This window comes from Anarrhichthys ocellatus, unplaced genomic scaffold (genome assembly GCF_004355925.1).
Source record: "Anarrhichthys ocellatus isolate YVR2014 unplaced genomic scaffold, GSC_Weel_1.0 scaffold31, whole genome shotgun sequence".
In the NCBI taxonomy this organism is placed as follows: domain Eukaryota; kingdom Metazoa; phylum Chordata; class Actinopteri; order Perciformes; family Anarhichadidae; genus Anarrhichthys; species Anarrhichthys ocellatus.
In genome coordinates, this window is record NW_022280061.1 from 3,743,884 (window position 1) to 3,768,668 (window position 24,785).

Genomic DNA, 24,785 nt, shown 5'->3' on the forward strand with positions numbered 1-24,785 from the left:
TGAAAGGTAAGTGTGTGCACAAACACACACTGGGGAGACGACTGGTTTGGGACATGGGGAAGTAAAGAGCAAGGAAAGAGGTAAGGGGCAGTGAGTGAAAGTGGGAGGGAGAGTGACTGGCTGTGAGGCTGTCATCCCAATGAGGGGAGTAGCTGTGGTGTTTTGATCGAAATCCAGCAACTGTGGGAGAGGAGAGAAGGGTTGAGAGAGAGAGAGAGAGAGAGAGGGATTTCCACCCACCCAACAAGGAGACACACTCATAAACAGAAGGCACACAGAGGGAGAGTCAGATAGACACAGGATCTCAGGACAGCAGCAGTTCAAACAGCGAGGCAGACAGAAACAGAGTTTCATTGAGAGAAGTTTCATTAAAGGGGAGAAAAAGTCACGCAGACACATTCAAACACACACACATACACACACACACACACACACACACACTAATAAACATAGCAAATGCCAGCCAAACAGACAGGCAGGAACCAGCTAACCCCACGTTTTACCACCATTAGCCAGAGAAGAAAAGTCTAAACTTTTTCTCCCCACATCACACACACACACACACACACACACTGGTGCTGAGAGCTTGCTACGCAGTGTGAGGAGCAGGGCTGATCGACCCCCAACAAGTGGAGCCTCAGGAGGGAAGGAGCAAGCGAGTGGATGGATGCATTTTGCAGACTCAGCGGCCTGGACCCTCTGTGGGTGAGTTTGTGACGTGTTCACCTGTAATACTTGCGTCAAGCAAGTTTCTTTTGTCACTAAATTCAAGCTCATTTGTAATAAGCCAATATTGAGGAGTAAAAATGTTTGTAAAAGTTAGTTTTTGTCTTTCGGAGCCTGCATTATGAGCACCAACTGTTGTTTATGTAAGTTTAGATGCATAACACAAAATAACACTTACTCCTGGTTCCTGATTTGTGATTTTGGGCTGATTTGTAATTTTGAGCTATACAAAATAAGTTGAATTGAATTGAATTTAACCTGCCTAATCCTCACCATTGATGCGATTTAGTGATTAAAGCTATTAGCATTAGCCACATTAGCATGTTGTTCTTGTATCATTGGCCAACTATCAACAAGTGCTGCTCATTCGACAGGTTTTTACTGTCCATTACTAAACAATAGAATGAAAAATAATAAGCCTGTGTGTAGCGTAGAAAGGGGTGTTGTACATATATAAGAGAGTGCATTAGAAATATAAACTAAAGCAAGCCTGAATGGGAGAACTTCCTTTACTGCGTGCCAAAAATTGCATTTACTGTCACTCTGCTCTGTGATTCAGCACAATGAGATGCTGAGAGGTGGTGATGCATCCCAGTGAGTGAGCTGCTGTTGTTGGAAAGGCTTTCTAGTCTTGTACATCCACATTCTGAATCCTGGCTCGAAAGAAGAAGGATGGAGCTGTCAGCCATCCAGCTGGAATGCCAAAATTATTCAATGCACTCGCTCCCAACTTGCCTCTTTCCCCCTCTTCCTCTCGCTCCCTCTGCGTTTCTGTTTCTCATTACGGCTCTTTCTCTATTTTTGCTCTTGCAAAACCTCAAAACAATGGCCATCAAACTATGTTGAGAAAGCGAAAGTAACTATTGTCTTGTGCGGCTCTCTTTGCCATGAAAGTTGAAAGCACAGATGTGATGTTCTCGTTCACACTACATCAATTACAATGCATAGAAGATGTTTAAACAGATGTTTTGTCTCATGTTGGCCGCAAAGTACTTTCAGTTATTAACTAGTAATCGTCCTTTCACATACTTTTGGAACAGCGTCATCGCTTACTCATTAGTCACAGGCTCAGGGTCGTGATGGGGATTTATATCGCTGAACTGAACATTCACAATCCAGCTCAGCAGAAGAGGTGTGATCCAGAAAACCCCCATGCATGTGAGCTGCTTAGGCTGGAGCTAGAAGTGTATTTAGTTTCTTTCTTTTTGAATCAAGCCATCTTGTAACTTGAGAAACAGGTTCAAGTCTAGGTGAGAATTCATACACCACATACTCACCGTTTGGCGCATAATGATATTTTGCTCACAAGACAGAGCAAGATTTCATTTATTTAACTCATTATTAGCCACTGAATTTGTGAGGATGTGAAGAGTGGCAGTCAGCAGGTTTGCAGCGCAGTTGAAGTCTCTACTACTTTCACATCACTGTGCTTGTCAGGTAAAAATAGACACCTAAGCTAGTGGCATCTACTGCTCCCACCACAGAAATAGGCTGAGTACTGAGCAAAATGCACAAGAAAGTGCTTGGAGAGGGTTTGACAAGTTGAATTTCTTACATAAAAGTGTTCTGTTCATCGCCTGCCACTGACCGCAGGAGTCAGAAGGGTCTGTGAAAGCAGCCTCCCACACACTGCCTCTCAAGAGATTTATCACTTGAATGGATTTGGTACATCAGTGCTCACAGAGACCACTGGGATACAAATGGTGTGTTCATCACAACCACCTCCATTATAAAGATTTAGCTGTGTGGGAATTGTTGTAACCCTGATGCAGGCAAAGAGTGTCACCTCTGATTTTCACAGGTATCCTACCATCAGGTCATGAGTCAGACTCTTGAGGCTCCAAAGGTGGGAAACGGTGGCAATTGATGGTAAACTTGAATTAATCACTATTCACGCTGAGACACGCCGCTCTCTCAGAGCAGCAGCAGCAACTACCAAAGTGCATCTCACCTGACGTGGTTCACCAGCAGGGCTGCGTTACATAATGAAGCTGCAGCTGCCACCAATTGTGGCCTCTCTTCCTTATCCCAGTTGGGAGTCTACCAGCAGTGCCAGACTACTCCGCCATGCTAGAAGCTGTAAACCACTTCCTGTGGTGACTCCGCAGGGCAGCCTCGTTAGCACAGCCAGACACCGTGCCCCTCATTAGGCCAGTGAAGTGATAAACAAGGGAAGCAAGACAACAACAGGCCACTTAGCCCCTGGTCCTTTCTTTTGTTAGAGACAACACATCTTGCTTCTGCTGCTGTTACACAATCTCAAACCTTTGGCACACCTCCTCTGCATGGACTTTTACTATTTATAAGCTTCATTATCAGTATAATCCTTGACCTCACATTTTAATGTGTTGACAGCTTATATTGTCCTCCTGGAATTAGGAAACAAGCCAGAGACGTGGTCAGAAAAAAAGCCACAAACTGACTCAGCATTTTAGCAAAAGAGGGCCCCTTCCAACTCACACACACTGGCAGGATTGGGCAAAGACACAGTATTTTGTTGACTTGCTGTGGTTTCCCTCTGCGCTGCCCTGATGGATGAGGTCTGAAGTCTGAACTCTCTGGACTTGGCTCTCATGAACTCTATCTGTAAGATGATGGATCACATCTCACAGTTTGACTTATAGGTATATTCTGCTGATCTAAACTTCTGGCTTTATTACTTTCTCCTTGTTGTAGGACTGGAACCGTACGTGGTACACAGCGAACCCAGACCTGACCCAGTGTTTCCAGAACACAGTACTGGTGTGGGTGCCCTGTATCTATCTGTGGTTGTTGGCGCCTTTCTACTGCCTTCACCTCTACTGCCATGACTCCGGACGCATTCGAATGTCCTGCCTCTGCACCGCCAAGATGGTGAGACTTCACACAGACTTTGGCCAGTCGTCAGTTTATTGTCCAAGGGTTTTCACTTGATTGCAAATAGATACAAAAGCAAAATTCTATTGATATTCCTCAACATAAAACCTAATAAATATACTGGCAAATTTGACAACAAAGTTTTTCTATTCAGTTTTGTATGACTCTCCTGTCCTGCCCAGGTGTTGGGTTTCCTGCTGGCCTCCTTTGGCTTTGTGGAGTTCTTCTACATCCTGCTGGAGAGGAGCCAGGAGATCCAGGAGCACATGGTCTTCCTACTCAGCCCCATCATACGCAGCATGACTTTGGTAAATACCGATTCTACTCTAGTGTTCACCCACACGTTTATACCTGTCCAAACAGGGAATTATCTGACTGAAGTCATTTTAATTTCATGATTTTTTTGTGCTGTAAAAGCGAAGGTCCTTCTTCTAACATTGCATGCGTTGCATCAGTGCATCAAGGGTGGATGAGCAGCATCCTGCAAAGTGTTGAATCTATAAATCAAGGTCCATCTTACCATGGATAATGGCTTAAAGGAGCAGTGTGTAGGATTTACTGGCATCTAGCAGTGAGGTTGCAAAGAACTGAATGCCTCTCCACTCACCCCTCCCTTTCCTGTCGGAGATCATACAGTGGCCTGTTTGGTTTGTCCCTTCCGGGCTACTGTAGAAACAATAGACTGAATATGAAGTGGACATAGTCCCTGTGACAGCACCCTTTGGTTTCTAGACTGCCAATTTGATACCTCGAGTTTGGCACTTTGGTCATTGCCATCTTGTTTTTTTGCCCACGCCATCTTGACACTGAACAAGACATTTTTATTTGACCAAAGGGTTACAATTACCTTTCCTGAACTGAAAACACACTGTGAAAGTGTTAAAGTTGTAAGACATAAAGATAGACAACTCCCAGTCCAGACAACAGCGTGGTAGCGACATGTCAATCACCGTGTAGCCACACCCTAAAGCATCCCCTGCTTTATGGTCTGTGTGACTCTAAATGGACCATAATGTACTAAATGAACATCATGCTGTATTGAAGAAGACTTGAAACTAGCGATTGAGACCATAAACTCATGTTTACAATGTTTACTGAGGTAATAAATCAAGAGAGAAGTAGAGTCATTTTCTCATCGACGTCCATGCATCCAGACTACTTTTTGCAACTATAGGTATCTGCCTCTGATGGCCTTTGAGAATGCAAGTTTAAGGCACTTCCACAATGACTGTGTGCATGATTGTGCATTAGTTTTAGAGAATACGAGTGCACCCATGATGTGTGTGTATGGAAAACGCTTTAACTATTGAGATATGCAACTGATTTGACATCCCTCCAGTGTTCCTCTGGGTAACAGAAGTTTTGGGAATATTTGAGCTTGTGTCCAGCTGGCTCGCATGTCGATGTGCAGCAAATGAAAGGATATATAGCCTATGAACAGTATGTTGGCCAGACACTGAGGTGCAAAGATGCATGACGAGGGTAAGATTTATAGTGTTGCAGGCAATGCAAACATTACAGCACCATGTAAACGCCGCCAGTATTTGACCACCACTCATCAGGGTGCAGAGTACATGTGTAGTGACATCAGCTACTGTTTGATGTGGAATGAAAGTATGTGCAAAGTTTCAATACAATGAAAAATGTGCTTGGTAGGTGTTGTGCCAAGCACCCATGATGCTCTCCGGTTCCGTTTCTAAAAGTATTCTTCCTACTTCTGAGTTGCACTTTTATACCTTATACGTTGTTGAGTGGACCGTACACTCCAGAGAAAGTTCTCCTTTAAATCAGACACACTTTTAAATCACACGAGGCCCATACAAGGTCTCAGGTGTGTCTCTTTGTGTCATACATTTCTTTTATTTGTGGCTGTATTTTGTCATACAAATATGCATACAAACCCAAAATGCTTCAGATGTTTTTAGAGACTATTCCCCACACCACTGCCATTGCAGGACGGACTTAGTCATAAACTGTTACGATTGATTCACTTGTGAACTCCAAGTGGACAGTCAGCCCTTGTCCACTCAAAGTAATTGAATCACGTTTTTCGTTGATGCTCTTCTAATCATGTAGTTTCATATAAATGAGTGCTTTGACTCATCATGCACGTTAAATCAAGCTCATTTGAATCTCTTCCAACCTTTTTGTTCATCTTTAAAAAACACAAAACCACCGAATACAACGGTGATAAAACACAATTGTAGCCTCTGTTAAACCTAATTACATAGAAAGGTTCAGTCTTTATACAGGCTAGGCTACAGGTGTGCTGTTGGACGGGAAGCTTTGACTCCAGTTCCTTCTTTGAGCACCATTGTTCTGCCCAAGACTGTATTTAAGGTGCAACGTTGGAACAAGAACCTGAGGTTTTGAATAAACAAAACAATACCCAAAATCTATAGTGCACATTCATTTGCTCAGGTCTACGGAGAAACAGTGCTAACAACTCAAATGTTTAGATCCAAATCAGTGCAAGACCTGTGCAGATTTATGCAATCTAGATGAGCGCTTTAATCTTTACAAATGGTGTTTGTCTTCTCTCCTTTCAAACATCTTCAATCAAACTATAACCCCCAGAACAGTGTTTATAGAAGATACGGGCTGGTGTGCAACTAGAGAAATGTTTTCAGTGGCATTTGTTGATGGAAATGACGCTGAATGTTTCTCAGAACATTCATCCCACTCATTTTCTGCAGATTTTAAATGATACTACACTGATGAGTAGGCGCAAAATAAGAAGATGAGTGCAGCTGACAACATGGGTGGCATGGAAAGTTGAAAATGCTGTTAGTCCCGAAAAGGAGTGATGTAACATTTACAACACAGTAGAGTAAGGGTGCTGAGCCCGGATAGGATGGGTTGCTGTAGCCCAGTGAGCTGTATAGGTTTACTCACAAAGCTTCCTCTCTCTGCAGCCTAATACAGGTCCTGCATAGTCTCCAAGTCAGACAGCCTTGCCCACCTGTGGTCTTTTCAGACTCCTGAGTCAATAGCAGCACGTGTTTGGGTAGAAATACACTGAGATGTCTCTTGTATCGAGGGATCTAGTTAAAAAAAGATCATTTATTTTGAGAATAGAATTTATCAGGCCAAGGGGACTGACAACAAACATCTACTAAATCTAATGAAGAGCTCGTCACCAATCTGTAAATCTACTTGCCAGTCCTCTCGCTATTACAGGATATTATGTTCTTGATGCTGATTGTAGCCACCCACCACCACCCGTTCCCCAGGTACCGGCCTGGAACACTGTGCTCTTGTTGCTCGGACCAGCTTGTATGGTAACAGTTCTCAGCCCACAAATCATGCTCACTAATGATGAAAAGCACTCACATCACACTGACTATAATCAGCAATACCGTGACGTAAAGGTCCTATTCCTTCCCGAGCGCTGCACTCTTCCCATGTAATTATAAGGTGATGGACTTAGTTCCACCCACTGACTTCTACAAACAGATGGCTGATGGTTTTGAGCAATATGGCAAGTCAGAGCGGAAGGCTAGGAATAGCACGGTCCTTGCCCTTGGATGCTGACCCAAGGTCAGCTTTATGATTCCTCTACTTATGCTAAGGTTTGGATTTAGGCTGATGCAGCCTCAACCTCTTCAGGACTTAAAGTACCAGCAGTCGAGGACATGAAGTTCTTACCATGGGCTTGGTGCTGCTGACCGAGATACTGGGAGATGTAGATATACAGTACCATAGAAAACTTCAACACGTTTGGAACATATATTTAGCCTTTAAAAACTGTGTTTTAATCATCATGAATTGTTGTGTATCTCTTGTAGGGATGAAAACACAGAAAATGATCACAGACTGCAGTTCCCCTCGGCTCTTGTGGACTTTTTTTAAACATCTTTCAGCTAATTGTGTTGGCTTTACGGCCTCGACCTCGTTTCCAGACGAGGAGGCAGCTGTTTTTAGGAAAACAAACATTAAGAATCCTCCTGGACGCTACAGGTCGAGCACCAATCAGCAGACAGACGAAGTTAGTGACTAGCTGGTGAACATAGCAGAGCATTTAGCTGCTAGAGAGACACATTGTAGTGGAGCTAGTGGAGACCAAATTAGAGCTAAAGGGAGAGTGATTATTAGACCCATATTCAACAGAGACAAACACGACTCAACTCCATGTTGCTTCATGTCGGCTGGATGTGTAAATAAGCCAATAAGTTTGCAATTTAAACTTCATAGGGGGATAATAAGTAAATTATTTGTTTACAGCTTGTTGCGTTCCTCCCAAAAATCAATCGATGCAACTCGTGTTGCAAAAAAAGTGTGGAAGTAAAGAGCTCCTCATTTATCATTAGAATAACTGTAATCGGTACATTTTCCCCTCCAAGCACATCGACGTTCTTAGAGGTCTTGGATGTTCACGTGCTCTCAGTTGGCCGGTTGTCTCTGTGTTTGCATTCCCTCTTTAGTTGTGCTTTCGGCTCCAACGTGCAGTCAGGTGGACCGGAGACTCTAAATTCCCCATAGGTATGATTGTTGTCTCTCTGTATTCCTCCTTCAATAGACTGGCAAGTATCAAGTGTGCAGGGGAAATGAATGAACGCAAGAAAAAAGAATCAGTGTGTCACCACAGCAAGTTAATGAAAACCCTGTATGTTGTTTATATCTACCAGAGCACATGAGGATCTTCACCCTCTCATGATCACCACTCAGAAATCTGTGCACCTCTCATCACGAAGTGTATAGGGTTGTTGATGTGAGAAACGTATATAATTACTAAGCGTCTATGGTTTATAACAGGACAGCTCTGTGGCTCATCCTAAAGTAACCAATGCGGTACTCATCATGAACCATCATCAATCATTACAGTGGTTCAACAGCAGATGGGTGACTCCTCTGAGGACATACGACACTGAACCTGGTCTATTTTTGAGTAAACATCACGATATAGAGCTTGTTTGTTTTAGGAAAGTGTGTGCAGGGCATGGAGCATGCCATGGATTAATTTCTTTATAGGCAGAAGTCAGCCAGAAACCATCTGTGGCGACGACCAGGGAAATCCCAGAATCCCAAGTTCTTTCTCAAAACCACCATCGGCTGCATTAGATCAGAGTGAATCTAATTTTAGCCTCCCTAATGAAAAGGTTGGCAGTGACATCGGCACCTAATACGGGAGAGATAGGGCTTTATTACAGCTCAGAAAGAGGTTCTACCCAGAGCAACTTAGACAATAGTTTGGTTTGAAGTAGAACTAGCAGGTGACTTAAAAAATAATGCTAATTGGTTGGTAAATAAGATTTTTTTTTTTTCTTCCAAAAAGGTATTTCATCATGTTTTCCTGTCCTTGTTGAATGGCTCCAGGCTGTTTTTTGACATTTGAGTGTTCTCCAAGCTCGGGGATTGTTTCCTCCCCTGTGGTGTGGGACCCCCACATGTGGATTCTTAGATAAAGTCTTTCTCTGTCTCTCTCTAGATCTTGGCCTTGTGCATCATCCAGTTGGAAAGAATAAGAGGCTGTCGCTCCTCTGTATTCCTCTTCCTGTTCTGGGTCTTGGCTGTGGTCTGTTCCCTGGTGCCTCTAAGAGCGAAGATCCAGCTGGCCATGGACGAGGTATTTCTTCAGACAATTGATTGATACAAAATAACATCACACAGTGTCCTAACACAAGATGCTCCATCCAAAATGCTCTATATTGAAAATAAGGAATAATTCAGAGCCAAAGTAAGTGTGTTTGTCAGGTTCAAACTCAGTGAACTTGCAGCGTGAAAACACCATGCAGGGATATCTAATCAGGTCCACTCCTACCCATAGTCTAGACACAAGACTCCAGCAGCATAGCTTGAGATATACCCTGTGTCAGCAAAGAGTTCCTGTTTCATCCCCCAATTTCAACCAAGGTATCCGAAGTTAACCAAGTGTTGGAGGATAACACTGCCAATTCTGGTCAAGCCTGTGTGTGTTTAAGTTTTCCTTTTCTTCCTGTGCCTCGCGTCAGACACTGCAATCATTGTTGTATGGGGTATTCTATTTAAGCGCACACAGTCGTAGGGCAGTCGCATTTGCATTTCTATAAAAACACGCAAACACACACACACATCCATATTTCTGTTTTATCGTCCTCAGTGTGACATTCCCACACTGCTTGGGGGAGAGTAATGATGGCCCTTGGATAAATGCTGGTGAGACACGGCAGTCCAGGGTTAGACTAGAGGAACGTCAGCGCTGTGTTTATGGGCCTGCACTGCTGTAAACACAGCCAGATGGAAATCTATGCATCCGCACATAATGCGATGCCATTTAGAATTCAGACACAGATGTTTTCATTTCATTCAACCACACGCGTGCACATGGATGCACATGTGACCATCTAAATATTTCTCCCTCATATCATATATATCTCTACTTCTTGAATAACCAAATTCATATGGTGCTGCTCTAAAGGTCTTGAGTCTTTTGCTTGGTCATGAGAGTGAACAGTAGGTAGCCTACCATAGCTATAGGTAGACTGAGGTGAAATGGTTGCAGAAGATACAGTCAAAGTTGGACTGGAGATAATTAAGACAACTACATAAACGAACAGATGTCTAATGAGATGATGCGGGGGCTGTTCATTACACCCTAAAAACAAAGGAAGTTATCATTGACTTTCACTCAAAAGCTAATAACTCCTGTTACATAGATAGGAATAGTTTGACATTTTGAGACATACGCCAGCTAAATATGCTAATAAGCTCAGCACAAAGAACTGAAACGGGGTGAAACAGCTTACCTGACTTTCTCTGAGGGCTATGTCTCGTTTGTTTAATACGTACAAAAATACGTACAAAAACAAAGAGTAAAAACGACACTGTGGTTCTACGCTGTGCTGGTGGGAGGATTTTAGGCTACCTTTGGACGGAGCAAGGTTAGCTGTTTCCTGTCTTTGTGCTAAGCTAACTGGCTGCTGGCTTTAGCATTGTATTTGACAGGTTTTTGTACATATGTTAGTGTTAACATACGTATGTACAAAAACATATGTTAGTGTATGTAAAAACATATGTTAGTGTATGTCTTGTAGAAAGTTTAACTATAATGCTGATAACGTTACTGTTGCAGGACAATTCATCTGAGACAGTAAAAAAGTACTTTAATCTTGTTAAAAAATGGAACAACGATAAAGGTTGTGTCGCACAGCTTAGCAGTGTTTCCCTGTCTACTGTGTCAACTCACATTAAATATTGCACTGACACATTTTGTGAATATTTATGAAGAATGTGTCTAATTCACTCTGCAGCGTTGATGTTTCCAGTTGACTGAGTTCATGTTTGTCGACCCTTGGCCATTCTTAGTCGCCTGACCTACATTTTTCCCACCCACTCTCCGACCATCCTGACCCTGTTTTTCACTGTGTGGCCGGAACCATTTGGACCCTTCATATCTCCTTTCTGGGCACAGCACCACACTTTTCAGAGAAAGCCGTTTCTACTGTTTACCATGGCTCTAACTTTCATGCGCAGCCATTGCACATTGCACAGACTGGCTGTGGCATTGGCCTTGACCCAGTAGTAAACAATGCATCTGCCAAACCCCACAATTTCTTTACGTCAGGAATAACAAGTGAGTCCTACATTTCACAAAAGTCTCTGAGCAGTTAATATCGCAGCTGCTCCCTTGATTGACTGTAAGGGTGCTGGTTTGTGAAACCACAATCTCCCTATTTACAGATACGGGCTCTTAGCGTGACTGAGAAGCAGCTTTAACTATCACTTCATTTATATAAAGTACACCATTAAAGATTGGGTTTAAGGTCCAAAACACTCTTTATTGTGTCTGTGATCTTGGTGTGTAAACCATCCCTCTGCTGTACAATGTGTTAGCATGGGGAAAGCAATGTATTGTCCAGCCACAGTGGAGATAAATGACGCTGTATACCACAGGATGTTGTGTGATATGTTGAGCAATGTTGACAGAGATGAAACCCGTATGTCTTGATTTAATAAGAGCAATGTTATTTTTCTTTGGCATGTGCACGGCCACAAAGACAATTAATTGTTTCCTTAGCTTGAAATAGAAGTCTAACTTACAAAACCTGTCTGGAATAGCTTAACACAAATAAACTGAAGGAACTCTGGCTAAAAGACTGGTGTTGTTCAGCCCTGTAGCAGCCTCCTTAATCTGTGCTTTCCTATTCCACAGGGCATTGCCTCAGACATTGTACGATACCTCGCCTTCTTCTCCTACTTCACAATCCAATTGGTCCAGCTCTTCCTGTGCTGTTTTGCTGACCAGCCTCCAGAGGGAAAAACTGTCTTGGAAAAGGTAGGCAGAGGAGAATGTATCCCACTTCCATCAAAAACGTCCGTCCACTCCGATCCAAAACACAGGAAAGAAAACGCCTGAGCAGCTATCATGTGGTTTTCAACTTTTGTTGTCAAGACATTTTTCCCTTTTGGAGGAAATGATGTGATTCACCTCCTTCCCTCTCTCCCTCCCTCCTTCCACTCTCACTTCACCGCTTTGGCTTTCTATGAGGAGAGTGTTAATATGTGTGTGTGTGTTTGTCGTTGTTCTCCTGCGTACCATCACCGCGACTCACTCACTCCAGCGTTGGATAACATCAGGACCGCTGCTTAGAGCCTGTGAGAGGCATTACTTAATACAGATCTCACTATCCCATCAAACATGAGCCTGATGACACTAAATCTCCGAATAGCAAGTGGATTTCGGACAGCTGACAGGTTAATGAAAATTAACTTCTAATCAATCAAACAGACGTGTGACGTAACATTTCCCGGGTGATAAACAATCAAAATAGCTGGAAAAGTCCCTCCGAAGCCCTCGGCCGGTGGTGAAGAGGCTGAGGGGGCACAAGCCGCAGTCTGGTGGACACACCCATTGGTCGCTCCTTGGTGTGTCCTGCTCGTCTTCCTCCACCTTCTCCTCCTCTCCGCCCCACGCTCTGGTTAGAGTTACTCACAGGAAGAGAGGAAGAGCGGGAGCGCTGGTAATGAAGTGAGCAAACACCCTGGTGCGGGGGTGGCAGGGTGGAGAGATGCCATAAAGAAACTTTCTGTGTGTGTGTGTGTGTGTGTGTGTGTGTGTGTGTGTGTGTGTCCACTTGTTGGAAAGTGTGTGATTAGACATTTCCGTTCTGTCTGAGCTAGACCTCAAAACGTCATCTCCCACCCACTGAACTCTATTTATTCCTGTGGGAGTTCATGGCCTCTGCTCCCCACAATGGACCACCTTACTGTACACACGTTAGCATTCTCAAACACACTCCTCACAAGTGCACCATTCAACCATCAATCGATGGCCTCTGTGAAGCTGTGTGTGTCTCGAAAGCCTTAAAGTGGTGAGAGCTTTACTGCGAAAACAACATTGAGTCCGGTCTTTAATCTGTTGCAGAATCCCTGTCCCGTGAAAGACGCCTCTTTCCTGTCAAAGATTCTCTTCTGGTGGTTCACAGGGTAAGATGGTTCTTCAAAACCCCTAATTTTTTGGCTTTGGCTGACTCACTACAGCGACAGTTTGTACTTGTTTACAATAATATGTGTTCTGTTGACGATTATCTGTGTGAATCATCCTCCTCAGGCTTGTTGTGAAAGGATATCGCACCCCGCTGGCAGCAGAGGACTTGTGGACCCTGAGGGAGGAAGACACGTCGCGCAAGATAATCTCTGAGCTGGAGGAGGACTGGACAGATGAATGTGCCGAACTTCAAAAGTGAGAACGCCTTCTAATTTGAGTCTGATGGTTTGAAGGGATACCCCGGCAATTTGGTGTTTGGCTTTCATAAAGTTGACAGAATCTAAAAAGACAGAATAAACAAAATTAAGAGTTTACAACTGTTTAAACTGCTCTGTGAGGCTGTACACGGGGTCAGCTGTGCTTTGGGCTTAATGCTAACATGCTCACAATGACAGTGCTGCCATTCATTTGTCTTTCATGCATACAATCTGTCCCTTTTAATGAGTGCTGTGATTGTGAATCTTCTCTGTGCATTAGCTAGTAGTTGTAGAATGTACAAGACATGCACGTGTCCTGCACAAAGAATCAATTCCATTTTATTGCAATGTGGCCAAACGTCAGCATGGTGCCGGTTGAGTTAATGACCCAAGCAGAGCATGACTTAGCCATGATTGCGGTAAATTTGAATTCAGGACGTCTCATCACCGAGGCGTCCAAAGCGGTCCCTTGAGGACACAGAGCACCATCATGTCAAGGCAAGAACCTTGTGTCAAAGCTTTTTAACACAATCCAGTGCTTTGAAGATCCCTCGTTAAATCCAATAATTATCTCAGTGAATAATGCTTTTTTACTGCTGGCGAATTCTTGAGTCCATCAGTGATGGTACGAATAACAACAGGTTTTTTCTTACAGTCCGTTTTACATTAAAGACTTGAAAGGCGCCAGCATCATGTTGGGACATCTCTGACACAGATGGCTGGTCTGTAACTGCGTGCGTTCTCTCGCTCTGGCAGGCAGGAGAAGGCCTTAGCGTCGGGCATGGCACTGGGGAGCAGAAGACTGCAAGACCAGGCTCAGCTCCTCAGGAAGCTGCAGAAGGAGCAGAGCTCCGGCTTCTTCCTGCTCAGGACGATGGTGCGCAAGTTCGGCCCGTACTTTCTGACTGGTACCCTGTGTATCATATTCCACGATGCCTTCATGTTCGCCATCCCCCAGGTGCTCAGGTAAGACTTCCAGGAAGAGTTTCCTGAAACCTAAATCTGCTCTCACAATGAGTGCAATCTGGCAACAAAAAAAGAATAGCTGTTGTGTGATTTGCCAATGTTTGTAGATATTGGCTTTCTCTCGACCCAGTACCATGAAGCTCAGGGTTATTTGGTTCATAGTGCAAAGAGTACCAAAAGTAACAAGATAATCCACAAATGTTTGTGTTATTCTGCATGAAGATGATCACATTGAAGAACAAGAAGTTCTCAATGAAATTGCTCATAAGAAGGTTGCTATCACAAGTGACCATGTTGTTATATTTGGAAAAAGATGTTGTTGTTATTGAGTTTGTCAAATATAGCTTTCTTGGTGCTCGAAGTCCCACAAACCAAATGGCATTGCGTTCACTGTATTAAGGAAAGCTGCAGCCAATATTTCCAAACCTCAGTTCAGACTGAAATTACCTGGATGGACTGCAGCACAGGCGAGAGTAAAAATAGGCTTTATTGTGGTTTTGGGGGTTAACTGTCCAATTTAGGGATTTAAGTGGAAGAGATTACATTTTCTTGGTATAATTTAAAGAAACGTTGGTTAAGCGGATACTGCAGTCCACATACAGTATATGGATATACTTTACTGTAGAAACAACTCCTTGGTTAACACCTCAGCTATCACCTTCATTGTCCTGTTTTCAATGATTTGTGACTCAAACAACAACAGAAGCTGGCAGCAATGTAAACAGGTTACGGCTGACCCACCACCCGCCGCACGATCCAACGAGCCAGACTGGAATGTTGTTGTTGATGCACAGCACCGAATGAGTGCAAGTGTTAATTATGGTCACAGAGCTGTGAGCAGATAAAGTAGACGAGACCACAGCCCTCTGTTCTCCAGTGAGGAGGACAGGCCGAGAGGCAGAGGAGGCTCTAAATGGCAGCAATGTCGGACCACAATAAGGGAACCGCTGGCCAAGTGTGAGGGCAGCCCGGCCACAAGCTGAGCGCTGTTGTGCAACCCGAGCTACTTTGTGCGCACCAGTCAGCCAGCAGCCGCAGCAGCACTAACGGCCACTGGTTTAAGGCACACAATGAAGGTCACATAATACCACATTGAATTTAAAAAAAAGGGATGTTGACGGAGTAAAAACCTGTCTGTGTCTGCTATGATTGGTTTTCATTCACTGCGTTTCAGGGAAAACCATAAACAGAGTTTTTGATTTGACCTACATGCACTTAAAAACTGAACATCCTGATTAATCTCGTCCTCCACAGTCTTCTGCTGGATTTCATGAGAGACGAAGATGCTCCGCTTTGGAAAGGCTACTTCTACGCCACTCTAATGTTCCTGCTGTCCTGTCTCCAGTCCCTCTTCAGCCATCAGTACATGTACACGTGCTTCACAGTGGGAATGAGGGTGAAGACGGCTGTTATGGGCTTGGTTTACAGGAAGGTGGGTATCTGCATCCACGGACATGTAGCCGCTAACCTCTAGACACCACATAAATTACCTTTTAAATGGCAAAATCAAGTGAGATTAACAGCTTTTATCTAAAATGAATGATTGTCTGAGATCTTTACGAGGGTGTTCATTTATACTGGACGACTGAGGGCTAAAATGTCTTTGTCTCTTTTGTCGTCAATCCAGTCTTTGGTGATAAACAGCTCAGCCAGGAGGACCTGCACCGTGGGCGAGATTGTGAATCTGGTTTCGGCAGACACCCAGAAGCTCATGGACTTTGTGGTGTACTTCAACGCTGTCTGGTTGGCTCCTATTGAAATTTCTCTTTGTCTCTTCTTCCTCTGGCAGGTATGTCCAAATGTTTTCACAATGCCACTCATTCATGCACAACTGCATTTCAACTGAGAGGCCCTTGACACCATTTCATTCTTTGTTTTATTTAGCATCTCGGCCCATCGGCTTTGGCAGGAATCGCCACCGTCATTCTCATTTTCCCCCTCAACGGATTCATAGCAAAGAAAAGAAGCAAGCTACAGGTAAAAGCAGTAACAGGAATCCTGCACACTTTGGCTCCAGTAGCGCTGACATCTGGCATGTTAGGTCAGGGATGCCACAGCTGGTTTAGATAGTGGCTGAAGAGCCGCGTGGGTGGTTGGCCTGGACGGTACATTCTCTCTTATCCTTTTGATGTCTGCCCCATATAACGTGCTTGAAAAACAATGAAAGGAAAGGGTGGGCAGTAAGAGGACATCATTTTTCATTTCTTTGGAAAAACAACAGACGGTTTCTGTACATTTGGTTGCCAATTTAATCGAACTTAGTCTTGAATGCAGTGACCACATTCCAGGCTCTTTGTTCTTTCCTTGTCATAAAAATCACTAAAATGAATTCAACAAGTTATATGATGTTCAGGAAAACAACTACAGTTGTAACGAGCGCAGACAAACCCATGTTCACAAATGCATGTATTTGCTTTGGTCTGGTAATTGTCTTTCCACTGTGCCGCAGCTTTGGATAGTTTCATTGTTTTCACGACAAAACGTAAAAAGCTCTTTGTCTGGTCGACAGGAGGTCCAAATGAAGTTCATGGACGGACGCATCAGACTGATGAACGAGATCCTGAATGGAATAAAGATCTTGAAGTTCTACGCCTGGGAGAAGGCCTTCCTGGAGCAGGTTCTGGGCCACAGAGAAAAAGAGCTCAAAGCCCTGAAGAAATCTCAGATCCTTTATTCCATCTCCATTGCATCCTTCAACTCCTCTTCTTTCCTGGTAAGAGCACGGAACTAAAAGGAGCTACTGATAAAAAGGGTACATACAAATATATACAAATTGTGTCTCTAAAGATCCCCATCACACAAGTCTTTGCCTGTGTATGTAACATTTAATCTCTTTTTCCCCAAGATTGCCTTCTCCATGTTTGGAGTCTACGTGACGCTCGATGACAGGAACGTCCTGGATGCACAGAAGGTTTTTGTCTCAATGGCACTGATCAACATCCTGAAGACCCCACTCAGCCAGCTTCCATTCGCTATAAGCACGACTATGCAGGTAGGTGACATTGTGAGGTCATACCTGTCATTGTGTTGAGATGGGTTTTTTTCCATCCATGGTGCCTGATAAGGTATATTTTGATGGTACCATGTGATGGATACAGCTCAGTTAACTAACCACTGTTTCTGTTTCAGGCTATGGTTTCACTGAGACGTCTGGGGAAGTACCTGTGCTCAGAGGAGCTGAAAGGGGACAATGTCTCAAAGGCTCCATCGAGTTCTGGTAAGAACCCCACCCATGTATCGACTGTAACATCAAACGAATAAATTACTATTCTGCGCGGTTTAATTTCCACAATTTCCCTATACTGCCTTAAATCATAGGCTGTCATAATCAATATGAACAGCCCGCAAGATTTAGTTGTTTATATCTGTGGAGTACCACAACCTTGTATGGATCATGTGCACTGTCACTTCCTGGGTCCCTGGCTAACTGGCAGACAGGGTAATGATAGGATGTTCCCATTTTGTGGTTGAACGTAAATCACAGCATGAATTCAGACATATGATTCATAGAGAAAGAAAAAAGAGAGCCGCTGCAGTCCTGGCTGTAATCTGTCAACACTTCCTAAAACAGCTTGTGAAGAAGCAACAGCTCTATAATTTGTATGATGAAGCTAATTCACTTGTAATTACGCCCAGGCTGCACTCTGACGAAAAGACTTCAAGGGGGATTTTTGTTTTGAAAGTTTGTTTGTGGCTCAGGTTGAAGGAACAGGCTTCAGTGTTTATTGCAGGTTTTATTCATTTTACTCAACCTTTCTTTCTTGTTCAGATGGGGAAGACGTGGTGATAGAAAACGGGACTTTCAGCTGGTCTGCTGAGGGCCCTCCGTGTCTTAAAAGGTATGAGTTATGAAAATAATGACAATAAAATGTACTAAATCTACATTAAAAACAAAGAGACTTACAGAACAATGTGTTTCTTTGTTGACAGGATCAGTATCCATGTGCCACGAGGTTCCCTCGTCGCTGTGGTCGGACATGTGGGCAGTGGAAAGTCCTCTCTGTTGTCCGCCATGCTTGGTGAAACAGAGAAAAGAAGCGGCCATGTCACTGTTAAGGTATTGAGCTTGTGTTCCACATGAACGTTTTTTTCTCATTTGTGGGTTTCATTTAATTAATACTGACAGTCTCTCTTTTGACATGTGTCTTCACAGGGCTCGGTGGCGTATGTGCCCCAGCAGGCCTGGATCCAGAACGCCACAGTCCAAGACAACATCTTATTTGGCTGTGAGAAACTGAAGACATGGTACCACCGAGTGCTGGAGGCCTGCGCACTGCTGCCTGACCTGGAAATCCTACCTGCTGGAGATGCTACAGAAATTGGAGAAAAGGTATTGAAATGGGGAAATGGAAATGATATGTTTCGGGGCTTTTATTTATCTCCAAATCCTTTGAGTTTATCTAAACTTTGGAATCGTTGTGTCCCTGCAGGGTTTGAACCTCTCAGGTGGGCAGAAGCAGAGGGTGAGCCTGGCCAGGGCTGTCTACAGAAAGGCTGATGTGTACTTCATGGATGATCCTCTGTCTGCTGTTGATGCACATGTGGGCCAACACATCTTTGACAAAGTCATCGGACCAAAAGGAGTCCTTAGAGACAAGGTAATACATGTAACAAAACCAAAATGCAATTCAGCTGCAAAGAGCTAAAACATGGTTTTACAATTCCTTAAACCACTTACAGGCACGTGGCTCATCATAATATAGAAACCACTACTTTGCTAACACTTTTGTTTTGATGAAAGCCTCGGATTGTGCTTACATGCTATTCTTCTCACTTGTGTGGCTTGCTATACAGACCCGCATCCTAGTGACCCACGGGATGAGCTTCCTGCCACAGGCTGACCTCATCCTCGTCCTAGGAGATGGAGAAATCACAGAGAGTGGCTCCTACCAGGAGCTCCTAAGCCGCCACGGCGCCTTTGCTGAGTTCATTCACACATTTGCCAGCACGGAGCGAAAAGAGAGTGCCATACAGAGAGGTGAGAAACATTCTGTTAAAAGGTGACCGTATAAATAAAAGTCAGCGTGTGCAGAAAGGAGGACTTCTAGACATCAGTCTAAAGAGGAATAATCCCAATTTAAAACCCCCAAAAATGTCCCTTTCTTGAAGCTGGTTCCAGGAGGTCCAATGCTCGTCTCAGCATGGTGGATTTCATGCCATTCTCCAGAGACCTGTCACAGGAGCAGCTCATTGGGTGTGTAAACAAATGTGTAAATTGCAAATTTGTGATAAAGATGTTTGGCATCCCAAGCCTGACCTCTGGCCTCTCCGTATCCTGCAGGGGTGACACCACGAATACCAACCTGCAGAATATGGAGCCTGTGTCTGAAACAGACCAGGAACAGGTACCAGAGGACTTGGGCAAGCTAACTGAGGCTGACAAGGCCCGCACTGGAAGGGTAAGTCTGAAAACGGCTTTTGACTTCACCTCCATTGGTGTGAAATTATGCATAAGTGGCCCAGAAATAAGTTATTGCAAGTTTAATGAACATAAAATAGTTGATATAATGATCATGTAAGTCCTTGAGATTGACGGTACATTTTGTGTTGTTCTACATCAGGTGCGGTTGGCGATGTACAAGAAGTACTTCAAGACCATCGGCTTGGCCATCATCATTCCCATCGTCTTCCTGTACGCTTTTCAGCAGGGCGCCTCATTGGCCTACAACTACTGGCTGAGCGTGTGGGCTGACGACCCGATTGTTAATGGCACCCAGATCGACACAGACCTGAAACTGACCGTGTTTGGTGCGCTTGGCTTTGTGCAAGGTCAGTTAGAGAGCTCTAGGAATCCTCTCGGCTCAAACTAATGAAGAGTCGACACCGGTTTGTTGACGTTCGACTCTGACGCGATCAAACATCTTTCCCCTCTCTTCAGGTATAGCCATCTTTGGTACGACCGTCGCCATCTCCATCTGCGGCATCATCGCCTCTCGCCACTTGCACATGGACCTGCTGATCAACGTGCTGCGTTCTCCGATGTCTTTCTTTGAGGTCACGCCCAGTGGCAACCTACTCAACCGCTTTGCCAAAGAGATCGACGCCATCGACTGCATGGTCCCCGATGGCTTGAAGATGATGCTGAGCTACGTCTTCAAACTCGTGGAGGTCTGCATCATTGTGCTGATTGCGATGCCATTTGCAGCCGTGATCATCCTGCCACTCGCTTTCCTATACGCCTTTGTCCAGGTACATTTTCCCCCCAACATTTCAACTCACCACAAATTACTTTTTTTCTTTGAGAGTTTTACGTTCAAGGCGGCTCAGCAAGAGCTGGGTTCCATTACAGTGTATTATTGGAAAGCTCCAGGCTCCAAAACCAACCCTGCTGATTTTGCCATTCACTTGTGTTTTGTTCCCCCACGTGCTGACATAGATGTTACACACGTTCACTATGAATTATGGGAAAGCCCTCAGTGCTCCCTCTTGTTTTCACTCATTAAACATGTGTTTTACTTTTCCACTGTGGGCTACAGAGCTTCTACGTCGCCACATCCTGTCAGCTGCGGAGGCTGGAAGCCGTGAGCCGCTCGCCCATCTACACCCACTTCAACGAGACGGTGCAGGGCGCCAGCGTGATCCGGGCCTTTGGCGAGCAGTCCAGGTTCATTCTGCAGGCTAATAAGAGGGTCGACTTCAATCAGACCTCCTACTTCCCTAGATTTGTGGCCACCCGGTGAGATGATGTGATGATTATAATGTGCATCGCTCAGTTACAGTTCATGAGGGTTAGTGTTGATTCAAAGCAGCAACAGTTGCTGCGATCGCTTTATGTTACATGGTTACACAAAATGACTTCTGGCTTTGGCAATGAGGACACATTTTGGTAGTTGACTGCCCACAGCTGAGCTAAATCAATATTACATCCGCAGGTGGCTGGCAGTCAATCTGGAGTTTGTCGGTAATGGTGTGGTCTTAGCTGCTGCCATTCTCTCTGTGATGGGAAAAGGCACCCTGAGCCCAGGCATGGTTGGTTTGGCTGTGTCACACTCCCTCCAGGTAAGAGGCTCTGCCAACAGACACGCTGACACACATTCTCACACAGCAGTTCTGGAGGTTTCCCATTACCCGACTTATTAACGTCAAAGACAGCCAACTTCACATGCACAGCATTGTGGGACTGCAATTGGAGGTTAAACTGGAGAAAGTGGAATATAAATGCATCACTTTGCTCAATCAGCAAATGCATTTTTCAGCACAGGAAAGAATTAGATTTAAAGTGAACCTCAGTGTGTTGGATATTTTGCAGGTGACTGGAATCCTGAGTTGGATTGTGAGGTCCTGGACTGATGTGGAAAACAACATTGTGTCTGTGGAGAGGGTCAACGAGTATGCTGATACCGCTAAAGAGGTGAGTGTTCCCTCCACACCCACACAAACAAATCACAGCTCAAAACACTGAATCCAACACTGTACAACACAAAGGCTTTTCTTCTTCACTACTCACCCTTTCTTATTGTCTCATTCAGGCGAGTTGGAGTATTGAAGGCAGCTCCTTGCCCCTGGCCTGGCCCCAGAGAGGCACTATTGAGTTCCAGGACTACGGGCTGCAGTACCGTAAAGGACTCGAGTTGGCTCTGAAGGGCATCACCTTACAAATTCACGAAAGAGAGAGGGTGAGTCATCTCGTGGGATAAAAATATTTTTACCCATCTTAAGCCTGGATGGCTTAAATTGCTTGAGTTATGTTATACATACATTCTGACTAAAAACCTGTTTTTCAGGTTGGAATTGTGGGTCGGACGGGAGCGGGGAAGTCCTCACTTGCCCTGGGAATCTTCAGGATCTTGGAGGCAGCAAAGGGAAAGATCTTTATAGATGGAGTCAACATCGCGGACGTCGGACTCCATGACCTCAGATCACGCATTACTATCATTCCTCAGGTGCGACAGTAGTAATAACAGAATCTGAGCCTTGGCTTTCATCATATAAACTCTTTGCATTAGCTGCAATCCGTATCCAAGCCATTCTAAATTATAATAATTGTGTTACCAGTCTGGACCGTGTGGCGATGAATAACATCTGCCGTCCTCTCTCCCAGGACCCCGTGCTGTTCTCAGGCTCCCTCCGAATGAACCTCGACCCATTTGACATCTACACAGATGAGGAGGTGTGGAGGTCACTGGAGCTCGCTCACCTCAAAAACTTTGTCTCTAATCTGCCTGACAAACTCAACCACGAATGCTCAGAGGGAGGAGAAAACCTCAGGTATACAGATACGACTCACTATACTGTATATAAACCACTACCCATTGGTTTGCTAGTCAGTAAACAAACTTTATTACAGGGATATCCGCCCAAAGTTTCATGAAACATACCGGACAGAATCTGATATGTGATTCGATGCCTCTCCTCTGTCTGTAGTCTGGGTCAGCGCCAGCTCGTGTGTCTGGCCAGAGCCTTGCTGAGAAAAACCAAGATCCTGGTTTTGGACGAGGCGACAGCTGCTGTGGACCTGGAGACAGACACGCTCATCCAGTCCACGATTCGCACACAGTTTGCAGACTGCACCGTCCTGACCGTTGCTCACCGCCTTAACACCATCATGGACTACACCAGGTACATTATAATCTACTGAGTGGTCAATATTTTGGGGTATTTAGTGGACTGACAGAAAACGAATCAATGATAAGTTGGACTATTAATCAGTCATTTTAAGAAGTGTTCAAGTAAAATACCAAATATTTGATGGTTACAGCTTCTCCGACGTGGGGATTTACTGCTTTGATGTTTTTCATATCACTTAACTTAAATACATTTGGACTTTTTTTACTGTTGGTCAGACAAAACAAGCAATGTAAGGCATTACTTTGGACTCTGGGAACCTGTAATGGGCACATGACAGTTTATAAACAAAATGATTAATGAAAGTTAAGTTAAATTAAGACATTCATTCTTAATTGCAGCCCTACAACCCACATTAACCGTATACTAATCACAGTTATAGGCCTAGCCAACCCAAAACCCACAGCTTTACTACACATATAAATGTTAGATCAGGTGTAAAAAAATAAACGCTGGATCTAAAAGACGTCTTCCTCCTTTTTTTGCCGCTTCGCAGAGTGATCGTCATGGACAGAGGCCAAATTTCAGAGATGGACTCTCCAGCCAACCTGATCGCACAGCGGGGACAGTTCTACCGAATGTGCCGGGAAGCCAGGCTGGTCTAAGTCTTCAGTGGGCTTCGTACTACGGAGCCGGTGTCCAGGTGTATACAGATGTGGAATCTTATTTGTGCGGCTCTGCAGCACACGTAAAATCGTGCCGTTCCATCCAAGCTTTGTGGCAGCTCGAAGCTGCTCTCCACGAGGGCATTGTCAATGAATCCCAAGAGCAGCTGCTGACGCAGTCCTTATATGTTGGTTTTTAACACACAGACATGCGGTCCTAAAGACATTATTAACCTCCGATGATGAACATTCAGAAGAAAGCTACAGTGGATTGTTGAGAGTCTCCAAGCTATAGATATTGTATATAGAGTAGTGGAGTCAGTTCATTCAATGTAGAGATTAAACCCAGAGCTACAAGCTAAGACTATATCAAATCTTAAGGATTTACATTCTCTTCTTGAATGGGAGCGATAGTATTTTTGTAGTTTTGTAAGTGTTATAAAGCACATGATATATTTTCTGATGTTGTCTCAGGCTTAAACGATGTTTACTCGTTTGTTTGTTTTTTAGCCTTGTATACCAAGAAAGAGGCAATTTTGTAATTGTAAACTGATAGAAGGTTATTTAGTCTTCTTGCCCCAGAAACTGGGACAGGAAATACTCTGACACACTAACCTTCAAAAGGTTCACCACGGCAAACGCAGAGGAAGTGAGGTTTTAACTGCCTTCGAAATCTGAGCTGGAAGCAGCCAATGTGGAGTTTTTATATGTCAGGGAAAAGAGGAAAACATTGAAGTGAGCCAAGACAGAAGCAATCTACCAACTATGTTGTGGCTGCTGTTTATTTCTGTCAAAGTAAACACATAAAAAAAAGTCAACAGAGACCTCGCTGGTCGGATTCAACCTGACGTCGGTAGTGAAAACCACCATGAATGAAGAGAATGCCTCTTCCAAACAATGGTGATGAATCTGTGTGATTGTCACTCTGCCTCCACCACACAACTCAGGCCATACGCAGAGAAGCATTGTTCTGATGGTGCTGACATGACAGACTGTAAATAGTCCACGTTGACCTGTTTTGACTTTTTAAAGAGAAGAGGCATTCACTGTTTTTGTCTTACTGGTTTAGACAATATATTGTAAGAGGAATCCTATTTATGTCATATGACAAAATGTATTAAGTGTCCTTAAGATTTTGGATTGTATTATATTTATACTTTTTATAACAAGCTTGTTCATTTTTTCACTTTTACTGTTAATATACTGTCTTGTTCCATACATCATGCTGAATAATAACGTTTTATTTGAGTCTACAATGTCTTCATGCTTGAATTCATGTCCCTGCAAATGAGTGTTTGGGGAAAATATCAATAAACGGGGGACGTAAATCTCTTTTTACAATCTTATTACCCTGATGAGGAACACGCACGGCAGACCGGATGTGATGTTTGGGGGGGGGGGGGT

The 24,785-nt window shown here is 44.1% G+C and overlaps 1 protein-coding gene across 3 annotated transcripts; it reads left to right on the top strand.

The window, feature by feature from the left end:
- Positions 1-254: 254 nt before the first annotated feature.
- abcc6a (ATP-binding cassette, sub-family C (CFTR/MRP), member 6a) lies at positions 255-24,709 on the top strand. Of its 3 annotated transcripts, XM_031864677.1 has the most exons (32): positions 255-705; positions 3,403-3,579; positions 3,765-3,890; positions 9,011-9,148; positions 11,714-11,836; positions 12,926-12,987; positions 13,112-13,243; positions 14,002-14,211; positions 15,466-15,643; positions 15,839-16,000; positions 16,096-16,188; positions 16,721-16,924; positions 17,057-17,203; positions 17,341-17,428; positions 17,981-18,050; positions 18,142-18,268; positions 18,365-18,541; positions 18,642-18,809; positions 19,006-19,189; positions 19,321-19,405; positions 19,493-19,610; positions 19,773-19,980; positions 20,090-20,400; positions 20,688-20,887; positions 21,084-21,210; positions 21,461-21,562; positions 21,681-21,827; positions 21,936-22,094; positions 22,253-22,419; positions 22,576-22,770; positions 23,273-23,419; positions 23,589-24,709. In XM_031864677.1, exons 1-31 carry the CDS (start codon positions 664-666, stop codon positions 23,379-23,381), a joined length of 4,536 nt encoding a protein of 1,511 aa, XP_031720537.1. In that variant the 5' UTR covers positions 255-663; the 3' UTR covers positions 23,382-23,419; positions 23,589-24,709. The 3 variants fall into 3 exon arrangements, with proteins under 3 accessions (XP_031720537.1, XP_031720536.1, XP_031720538.1); XM_031864676.1 differs by having other exon boundaries at positions 23,273-24,709; XM_031864678.1 differs by lacking the exon at positions 255-705 and adding an exon at positions 3,291-3,312 and having other exon boundaries at positions 23,273-24,709.
- The last annotated feature ends 76 nt before the right edge of the window (positions 24,710-24,785 follow it).